Source organism: Poecilia reticulata, chromosome 18 (assembly GCF_904066995.2).
Source record: "Poecilia reticulata chromosome 18, P_reticulata-male-v2, whole genome shotgun sequence".
Lineage (NCBI taxonomy): Eukaryota > Metazoa > Chordata > Actinopteri > Cyprinodontiformes > Poeciliidae > Poecilia > Poecilia reticulata.
In genome coordinates this window covers 9,941,308-9,951,717 of record NC_088847.1, presented here as the reverse complement: position 1 = coordinate 9,951,717, position 10,410 = coordinate 9,941,308, and the positions used below count along the sequence as shown (strand labels likewise).

The 10,410-nt window shown below is 37.0% G+C and overlaps 1 protein-coding gene across 7 annotated transcripts; it reads left to right on the top strand.

Moving 5' to 3' along the window:
- Positions 1 to 1,089: 1,089 nt before the first annotated feature.
- LOC103476161 (cell adhesion molecule CEACAM1-like) lies at positions 1,090 to 10,325 on the top strand. 7 transcript variants are annotated; one of them, XM_081599497.1, is made up of 12 exons: positions 1,090 to 1,633; positions 4,146 to 4,178; positions 4,881 to 5,153; positions 5,537 to 5,806; positions 6,241 to 6,573; positions 6,698 to 6,907; positions 7,452 to 7,700; positions 7,880 to 8,005; positions 8,283 to 8,345; positions 8,438 to 8,500; positions 8,860 to 8,919; positions 9,550 to 10,325. In XM_081599497.1, exons 1-12 carry the CDS (start codon positions 1,465 to 1,467, stop codon positions 9,651 to 9,653), a joined length of 1,953 nt encoding a protein of 650 aa, XP_081455623.1. In that variant the 5' UTR covers positions 1,090 to 1,464; the 3' UTR covers positions 9,654 to 10,325. The 7 variants fall into 7 exon arrangements, 6 of the variants coding, with proteins under 6 accessions (XP_081455623.1, XP_081455625.1, XP_081455624.1 ...); XM_081599498.1 differs by having other exon boundaries at positions 1,092 to 1,633; positions 6,241 to 6,534; positions 6,782 to 6,958; XM_081599495.1 differs by having other exon boundaries at positions 1,092 to 1,633; positions 6,698 to 6,958.
- The last annotated feature ends 85 nt before the right edge of the window (positions 10,326 to 10,410 follow it).

Sequence of the window (10,410 nt, the reverse complement as noted above, 5' to 3'; positions counted from 1 at the left end):
TGGAATTTCAAGCAAATGTGATTAGAGGTAAATGAGCGTGACGAGTATTTTTATTATTAAAGTTCTGGATAAATAAATGACATGCTTTTCATGTTCCGTGAGATGCTCCGCTGTTCTCATCACGATCGCTCATACAGAAACCAAACTGTTTATCTACCACAAGCCGTGGCGGCCACCTCGACCTCAACGCTCAGAGGTCGAGGTGTGAAAATGAGCGAACGGAAAAGATTAAGCTAATTGTGTGCTTGTTTATGTATTTATGCCTTTTGTGACCAAATGTTTGAAACATGTCATCTTGAACAAACATGAGATCAAGATCACATAAAAAGTCGAAGCAAAATCTGTTTTTTCTTACATTTTTTTTCTGTTCAATATTTCCCTCCTTATTTAAGCTCCCTGCCTTCACTGCTGACAAACTGGACACTAGGTTCTATAAAAACAGTGATAAGGAGGATGATGTGATGGCGTAGGACTAAGGCCTCCCCACGTAAGGAGGCCTTAGTCCTTGACGAGGTTGTTGCAGGTTCGATTCCCGACCTGGTGAACTTTGCTGCATGTCCTACCTCTCTATTTACGCACTTTCCTGTCCTAGCACTTTCAAATAAAGACCGTTAGAATAAAAAAGAAAAACTGTGACAAATTAACTTTATTTTAGGACTTGGGCAACTACTCTAATGTGCAAGTTGAGCAATGTTTGAAGGCAATTTTGAAAAAAGTGCTCAGAAATTCTCAAAGAATTAGAAAAAAAAAGAGGTCATTTAGCAAATAGTGCTGAAAAACAAAAATGTACTAGTTGCATAATGGCAGGTCTCTTGGTAAATGTTATTGCTTGGGACTCTGCAGATATCAAACTAGAAAAGAACCACGAGTCTCTTTTTGTTACCTAATCGAATGTGGAAATGTTAAACAGTCAAGTTGGCTATTTTTTTATTTCATAATTACTAATGTTAAGTAACTGAGATCAGTAACACATTTCTTTTTAAACTTTAATCAATATAAATATATGTTTCCAAATGACTGCTCTGGAAAAAATACACTTTAGTCACATGTTCAAGTTGATTTCCTGTTATGACTTGAAACCACACTGCCATCGCCCCCACCAAATCTTCAATATGCTGAGGATAGTGTTCTGACAGAAAAGTAAGTATAAAAATAAATGTGAATTTGAGGAACTAAGCTTTAAAGAGAACAGAAGTCTGGTTTCTAGCCCCCAAACAATCCTGGATCATTTTAATAGTTTGGCCATTAAAGGGATCCAATAAAAATATTGGAAGAATTGCATGCACAAAAAGAAGTATGGTTCATTTTGAAACAATTATTGCACTATATTCATTTGGGATTTTTTTTTATTCGTCGGTCAGATCTTTAAAGATTCAACAAGCTTAGTTTCTGATGCCTTATAGAAATTGTTCCTTTATCTATAAACTGGAAACCCAGCCACAGACGCGAGGGTGAACCACAGGCATGATAAACTTAGCATTGAAACATGCTGGTCATGCTGGTCTATGCATCGGATGCAACACCTTTTTCGGTCAACATTATAGCTACAGAAAAGCAGAAGCATTAATCATTAGCTGTGCAGTAAGTCATGCTGTGAGGATGCAGCGCCATCTGCTCTGGATGGGCTTTCTCTGTAAGTACTTTTATGCTTGCTTTTCTATTCAAAATGTCTTACTTGTAGTAGAAGGTACATTGCATCATTGGTGTGTTTAGTTTTTTAAACAGTTTTTATTCAATATGTTTGTTGGTTATTTTCCCCAGCAGTTTAGTTTAATCATTAGTCATGTGTCCTAAAGGACATTAAAGAGCAATGAAATACAAATGTGATGTATTTGTATTTCACATGAAAGATTAACACAGTACGTGCTTTGGACGTGGAAGAAAACTGAGATAGAGGGGTTTGACATTTTTCAAAGAAAAACTTATTGACATTCTTCTTCAAAGAAAGTGGGTTTGCTTCTTGAACTGAGTCATAAACAGAAAAGGATTAGAAGTGTTTCCCTGCTTGTTTTAAGTGCTTCCATTCTGAAGTTGAGGGATTAAAATAATAATAATAAAAAAATCATGACATGAATTGAGGAAGTCATCTAAACTCTTCATTCTTAAATGACTGACTCAGTTTTTTTACTGTCCCCATCTGCATCATCACCAGATATAGTGTGACTTCTGCTCTGCCCCATCAAGCAGAAGTGTGAACTACTCAAAATATATCCATCCATCCATCCATTTTCTTTACACCCTTTGTCCCGTCATGGGGTCGGGAGGGTTGCTGGTGTCCATCTCCAGCTAACGTTCCAGGCGAGAGGCGGGGTCACCCTGGACAGGTCGCCAGTCTGTCACAGAGCATCACAGAGACACACAACCATGCACACACACACTCATACCTAGGGACAATTTGGAGAGGCCAATTAACCTGACAGTCATGTTTTTTGGACTGTGGGAGGAAACCAGAGTACCCGGAGAAAACCCACGCATGCACAGGGAGAAGCCAGCTGAGACTGCAAATTGGTTCATACCACTACTCATCATCCAGAAGGGGGAAGGGGATTTTTCTATGTTAGTTTCAGTTCGGTTTTTGTGTAGTTTCCCCTTGGTGTGTTGTATGTGGCCTGATGAGCCAGCATTTGAGTTTTCCCCTATTGTCTGTGTTAGAGAGGTCTGTTTGTTTGAGTTATTATGAGTTGATGTCTGTTACTTTGACCTCTTTTATGGGCCCAATATTTGTCATTTTTTCTATTATTTACCCAAGTTTTGTTTGGGTTAAATAAAAAACAACTATTTTTGACTTAAAACCGGTGCCTGGCTGTTCCTTAACTGCTCGGTCCATCACATTGTGTTTAGCTCAACATTTTTGTAGATGAAGTGACAGTTTTTGATATGGGCTGCATGGGCAGTTGCCCAGGGCGGCATTAAAACGCGACTAGAAAATAATAAAATATGCCTTCTCTATCAGTTGTGACCTAAAAAATTTTGCTGCTGCTTGTAAACATATGCTGTGGAGTAAGTGTATCTGCTGAGTACTGAGAGACTGGGATACCTATTTTTTGTTTTTCTGCTGCAAAGGGGTTTGCAGCAGGGGTTTGCAGATAATTGCAGCAATTATCTGACAAAATTCAGATAATTTTTGGCTTTTAATTTGGTAAAGGGGCAGCAGAAGGAAGGGGCTGCAAGAGCACCATATGCTCGAAAGGTTTCAAAGGTCTCACCGTTGCAGGCTTTTTAATTCTACTGGGTCCCATCAATCAGTCCAATCATCTGTGTTGAATTCATGGCAACATGGCATTTTCTCGTGTGTGCTATGCAGCTCTGTCATTTTCTACTAGTTGCCAGCCACTGATTTAACTTCGTGTTAGAAGAGAAATATCATAATAATCTTCCTATTGTTCTTCATTTAGCTTGCATTGCCAACTAGCTAGCTAACGCCTGGCTAGAAATGTTTTCTTCATTGTTTATTCAAAACAGCTTAATCTATTTTCATGTTCTCCTTAATCTTCTTCTTCAAACAAAGGGTGAGTAGATGTGCTTAGACTTGCATAGAAAACCCACCTGGTTTGTTTGTGAGGTGAGTTTCCAAGCAGCATATGACAGACCTCCATTCAGAGCTCATCATTAGCTTCAAGCTACAACAAAGTTTGGAGCCACTTTTCAGATAAAAATCTTGTTTTTGCTTTGCTTTGGTTTATTGATTCCTTCCAGGTGTTTCTAGCAGCATGTACATGTTTTAATGTCTTTTGTTTTTTGGACATCTTGTACATAAATATACTGATTACCTGACTTTCAGGTCTGCTAAGAAGTAGCAGTGAGGAAGATGCATAACTTGTGAACCAATTATGTGTTTACCTGCACATAGGCAACGCTGAGCCCAAACTTGTCATTTCTGGCCTGCATAACAGTGTGGTAGATGACTGACTTTCTACATCCCCCTGAATGCACCATCCTCACAGTGGGGGCGGTAGTAATGCTGCTTCTTCAGCAAGGACCAGATAAACAGGCTGGATGATCTGGATGGATTTCAAAGATGAATAGAACTGAATACAAGAAAGATCTTGGGAAAAAAAATGTTAAGAGATCAAAGAATGAATACTTTTGAAATTTCATCTTTATTGTTTGTTTACTTATAAATTATGTGTAATTCTTTATTACAGTTTTCAGCATGCTTTCCTATGGACATCCTGAAGGTGAGATCCTTCTCGTCTCTTTAACTGTTAAATGTGATTCATGTTCAGTATTCAGTTGGCTATGGTATCGTTATCATTTTTAGTCATGGAGAAGTTGTCTTCATGTTGCTCAGTGCAACATCTTGCTTATGCAAAGTAACATATATTTTTTTTAGCAACAATATATTTTAATAGAAATAATAAATGAACATTTTTAAATATAAATTATCCTAAAAGCAGAATGTCTCGCATGAAAAGATGAGAAGACGATTCATCACCCACCAGTACAGCCAGTGAGAATACTCTGTTCCATTGTGCAAATAATCTCACTTCCTTAATATATTTTTGTTTGCCACCACAGCCCCACCTGTTAATTTGCAAGGTCCCTTGAGATGGCATTTGTTGTGAACTGGCTAAATATGAATAAACTGATTTGAATGAACTTTGTTTCCTATAAACACGGCCATTTAAAAAACTTTAAGCAAGGATAATTTGTTAGATATCAGTTTTAATTAATCTGAACTGCATTTGCACTGGCTTACTGCACATTAAAGGCACATTCCTTAAAACACTTATTGGTAAAATATTTAATCTATTTCATTTTTGGTGTTGGCATCAGAAACACGTTAGATTGATTATTCTAAAAATCACTACATATAAGTAGATCAAATATTTGAATATCTGTCAATGACTGGTGAATCTTTGCTTTTCTTTTAACACCAGGGACAACTAAACTGGCGGCAGATAAAACAATTCTACCAGCAGGGGGCAGTGTAACTCTGACCTGCACTGTGGATGGTTCAGGTCACTTCGTTATTTACTGGTACAGACATGATTCCGAGTCGTCTGAAGGTCAGATTATGAAGAACTATGCAGCAGACAAAGTCATCAAACTCTCAAAAGGAGGTCTGTACAGCTGCAGAGGAGGAAAAGAAGGAAAAGGAGGTTCAGTTTCGTACACAAATTACAGCAACAAGGTCACTATTGAGGAAACACGTTAAGTTTGGTTGTTTGTAACTGACAGAAACCGTTTTTTAAAGCTTTGTGAACCAAAATTAATGTTAAATTCTTATTAAATTATCATTTTAATTATTTGAACATTGTATCACACACACCTCTGATAGTGTGTCATACAAGACTGGGCCAAAATAAACATAAAAATCAGATATTTTATTTTTTTTAAATATATTTTACTTAAATATTAAGAATGTTGTTGCACATAAGCTTTTCATTCTGGGAATGTTTCATGTTTGACAATCAGAACTTCCCTGATCAAATAACTCTTTGTCATCGCATTGATTCTTGTTTTACATTGATATATAACAAAAACTTCACTTATTTGTAGGAACATTTTCTAACCAGATATTTCTGTATCTCAGTTTCTTTTAAAGTCACTGTGACCTTTGACCACAAGTGGCCTCGGATTTACGGAGGAGAGACGGTCACTATCAGATGTGAAATAAAGGGAGGTGGACAAATTAACTGGACCTATGAATGGAGAAAAAACAAGACACATGAGAAAACGGTATCTTCAGGTGAATACAGGATCTCCGGAGCTAAACAGTCTGACAGTGGAGAGTACAGCTGCAGAGGAAGAAGAGACAGGTTTTCCTCTACAGAGTGGAGTGATGCTTTCTCATTAACTGTATGTAAGTTGGTCCGTTTCATGTGTTAAAATTATTTCACAGTAATTTGGTCTACTTTTTCTTAACAATGAGAATGCATTAATACATATACATTTAAAAGGTTTTGCATAACACTTTAAATAACATTGTGACAGCAAAAAGTGGACAACATCCTCAGGTTTGGGATTCAGTCTGCCTCAAGCAGAGAGGTTTTGTTACAGAAATGGACTAGTATGTTTTTGGGGGGTTTTTGGCAAGAAAATATCCTATTTGAATGATTAACTTCTTTTCAACACACTAGTGAGTCAGCTTGTATGTTATTAATTTAACTAGTATAAGCAGTTAAAAATGATTCTAAATGTGTTTAGTAAGAAACCAGCAACAAAATTAAGAAAGAAATGAGCAATAAAAAATGTAAACAAGGATTCTCTTGATTTCATTGAAATCTCTTTCAACAGATAATCTTGTTCCTGTCCTCTCTGTGTCTCCATCATGGCTGAATCCTGGAGCCTCAGTGACTCTGAGCTGTGAGGTTGAACATCCACCTGCAGGAACCAGGTTCTTCTGGTATAAAGCTGTTCCTGATCCATCAAGCAGCTCTTACAGCTATGAGTTGCTGCCTGGTAGCATCAATGGGACTAAAGAGAATATCTATATTAGTCGTGGACAGACAAGAACTGCAGGGTACGTCTGTGAAGCAGGACGAGGGGAACAAGCTGTGAAAAGCAAACCGAAATTTGTGTGGTCTGCAGGTCAGTTTTTTCCCCGTCTTTCTCTTCAGTCGAATGAAGGTACAGCTTAAAGTGTACAGTTAACGTTCTTATTAGCTCTTAATTAAGAAGGGTCCTATAATGAGACTCTTAGAGAAATATTTTTAAAATCTCACTGTGTTTTTTGTATTTATTCTTTTGTCAGAGTTCCATCCTGGATCCTCTCTCAAAGTGAATCCTGACAGAGTTCAACACTTCAGCTCTGATTCGGTCTCTTTCCACTGTGAAGGAAACTCTACTGACTGGAGACTGATGAGGGTTTCAGAAACGGGCCAGCCTTCATTTCTGAACTCATCCAACTGGGGAAGAAAACAATCCGTAATCAGAAACTGGTCTGATGGTGGAATATTCTGGTGTGAGTCTGGTTTGGGAGAATTCAGCAATGCAGTAAACATCACTTTACAGAGTATGTTATTATTTGTTTTATTTTTAATTATTATTTTTTAAAGCTATTTTAATGTAAATAATGTATTGTAGCTGTTTAACACTGATCTTATTTAAAAGCTTTAACTGAAATAAATGAATAAAATGTTTGAATCCTCATCACCTCTAACAGACATCCAGTTCCTTGGCGAATCTTTGCTGCTGCAGTACCCATTGTCATTTATCACGTCTCACAGTGAATACTGCACTGCCACCTAGTGTTAAGAACATACGTGTATATTTCTGAACTACCATGGCAAATAGTCAGATTTTAGTATTTCTAACTGATTTAAGGAGAGAAAGTTTAGTTTAATTTAACGCTTTATATGTAAACATCTGTTATCTTATGTTTAGAAAAGCTAAAAAAAAATGTAAGTACTAAATCCACACAAACATTTAAAGTAGCAGGTCTTAGGTTTAGATTTGTAAAAAAAAAAAAAGTAATGCAAAATCCCTTACTTTTTTTTTTTTTACAGATGATTCTTCTGCTCCTCTCCTGCTGAGTCCTGTTCTTCCTGTGACTGAAGGAGATCCTGTGACTCTGAGCTGCAGAGATAAAAAACAAAATCTTCTCTCCAATGTGTTTTTCTATCATAATGATAAACTCGTCCATAATGACAACAGAGGGGAGCTGAAGATCTCTGCAGTGTCAAAGTCAGATGAAGGTTTCTACAAATGTCAACATTCAGGAAAATATTCACCAAGGAGCTGGATGTCTGTTAGAGGTGAGGAGGAGGAAAATGTTTGATGGATTTCATTCAGTAAAACCTTATAAATGTTAGAGAGGAACAAGGTGAACATTGAGGATGTTTGTGTTAATGCGCTGCAGATTTTTGCATGTTTTTATGACAATTGCTGTTAAACCTACTGTTGGATAACATTTCTTTCTTTTCTCACAATTCAGTGTTTCTTGCAAACCTTCCCGCTCCTGTCAGGTCTTCATCCAATGTGCTGGTGATCATTGGACTGTTTAGTGGAATCCTTCTCATTATTCTCCTGCTGTTTTTGTGTTATTACATACGCTCCAAAGGTGAGACCTTTTTCTCCTCACGTTCATTCATCCAACATGTTTTTATGCTTTTTTATTTTTAGAAATAGTCATTTGTATGCACTTTATTGTATTTTCCTCTTAATGAGCTCCACCACAAACAAGTTAATCAGAATGAAATTAACAAATGCAACTCTGTTCTTTCACAGCAGAACTTAAATCTAGTTTATGACAATGTCAAACATGATATTTTTTCTCCTGAATTCCAAATTTATTGGTTTATCTAGGAAACTGATCTAAAAATGTTTAAATATCCCAGCCCCTGACGAGACCAGAGAAGTTACCTATGCTCAGATTGAAGTGAACAACATTGGAAAGAAGAGTGAGTTCTAAACACAATGTGCAAACAGCATAATTACTTACATCCTAAAGTCACCGTCTTGTTTTGTTTTGTTTATTTTTTGATTATCGGAGCAGGAAGGCCTCCGAATACAGAAGAGGGCGCTGTTTACTCTAAAGTGAAAAGAGGAGCTGCAGGTACAGTCGACTACTTCAGTCAGTTTGTGAAATATGATGTCACACTGCTTGAATTATCAGCTTCTTGGTTTAGAACTAAAGGAAAATGACAGATGAGACGCACAATTTAGGAGTTTTAGAGATTATTTAATTTGTATTTGTTTACACTGTTGCATCACAGCAAGACGGCCCAGTTTAAATTACAGTCTGAGGTTTTTCTGCATGCACTTTGCATGTTCCAGTGGTGTATACATGCTTTTTTTCCCCACAGTCCCCAACAGAAATCTGCATCCCTATTAATTTCGTATCACTTATCAACATGGTATTTATTGGTATTTAATCCAGACATGTCAGATGATTGAATGGGTTTTCTGTTTCAGATTTGAATCCAGTATATGCTGACATCAACCATCAGAACAAAGCCAAGAAAAAGAGGAAAGGTAAAATCTGCCAGTCATCTTCAGTTTTTAATGTTTCTTTCTGATTACATATAAAAATACTTTATGTGCACTTAAAGAATATTGTTGTAAGATTTCCAGATCATGGGAAAAGGGATTATTAATCTCAATGATGACTTACATAATGCTGCACAGTGGCGCAGCTGGTAGAGCTGTTGCCTTGCAGCAAGAAGGTTCTGGGTTTGATTCCCGGCCTGGGGTCTTTCTGCATGGAGTTTGCATGTTCTCCCTGTGCATGCGTGGGTTTTCTCCGGGTACTCCGGTTTCCTCCCACAGTCCAAAAACATGCCTGTCAGGTTAATTGGCCTCTCCAAATTGCCCTTAGGTATGAGTGTGTGTGTGCATGGTTGTTTGTCCTGTGTGTCTCTGTGTTGCCCTACGACAGACTGGCGACCTGTCCAGGGTGACCCCGCCTCTTGCCCGAAACGTTAGCTGGAGATAGGCACCAGCAACCCTCCCGACCCCATTAATAAGGGACAAGGGTGCAAGAAAATGGGTGGGGTGGGTGGACTTACATAATGAAAGATTTATTTGCCAAGTTTACCTACTTTTTATTGTTTATACAAGATTAGACTTCATATTTTGTTTTTCAATAAGTCTTTCTCTTTTCAGGAGAGTTGAGTCCTCCAGCCTCAGATGTAATTTATTCTGAAATCAAATCAGTACCCATCCTGGATAACAGTGCTACCAGGCAGGATGTAGGGTGCGCTGAATAAATTTGCAATCTATTAAACTCAATGCAATTACATGAGTCAAAATTTGCATTATACATGCTTAGGTCAGCTTACCTTTATATACTTTTCAATTGCAAGTTTGTAATTGAGGCAGTTTTTGAACATGGAAAGAGATATTTTAAAGCTCATAGCATCTGCTTGGGATCTTTAGATAATTGAAAAAATTCACTTGGGACTGAATTATGTTTTAACAAAAAAACTCAACTGTTTTATTTACTAAAAATCTTCTTTTTAACATCTAAATCAATGTTGTGCATGATAAACACACTGTGTATGTTTTAAGATGAGCAAATCAGCTAAGTGGACATACATTCTTATTGTCAAGTTTGTAACACTAATTTTTCCATTTTAAAATGGGTGAGTTGTTGCATTATAATTTGTAATGAGTTTATTGTTTTACCAATTAAGATAACTACACAACTGCCAAGCTTGCATTTGAATTTGCTGTCTAAATATTTACTTCAATTAACACAGTGGTAAATGAATTTTATTCATGTCAATATTCGTTAAAAAGTTTCATTACTTACTGATGTGGTTGGATTTAATCTGGAAGATTTTTCTTGTATTTTGTTTACCTAACAGTATCTTGTTAAATTGTGAAATAATTTTTCATCTGCATGCCTTGACTGAAAAAAATAAAAACATTAAAGGCCATCTTTCCTCTTCCCTTCCTGATTGTTCTTTATAACATTCCCTTGTTTTTCCTGATGTCAGCAGCAAACTCAAAATCAAAATGTCA

Excerpts from the sequence above, each read along its gene's own strand:
- LOC103476161 (XM_081599495.1), top strand. The coding sequence starts at position 1,465 with ATGATAAACTTAGCATTGAAACATGCTGGTCATGCTGGTCTATGCATC. Across the intron at positions 7,701-7,879 it reads GAGCTGGATGTCTGTTAGAG|TGTTTCTTGCAAACCTTCCC; the intron begins GTGAGGAGGAGG and ends CTCACAATTCAG. Across the intron at positions 8,501-8,859 it reads AGTGAAAAGAGGAGCTGCAG|ATTTGAATCCAGTATATGCT; the intron begins GTACAGTCGACT and ends TTTCTGTTTCAG.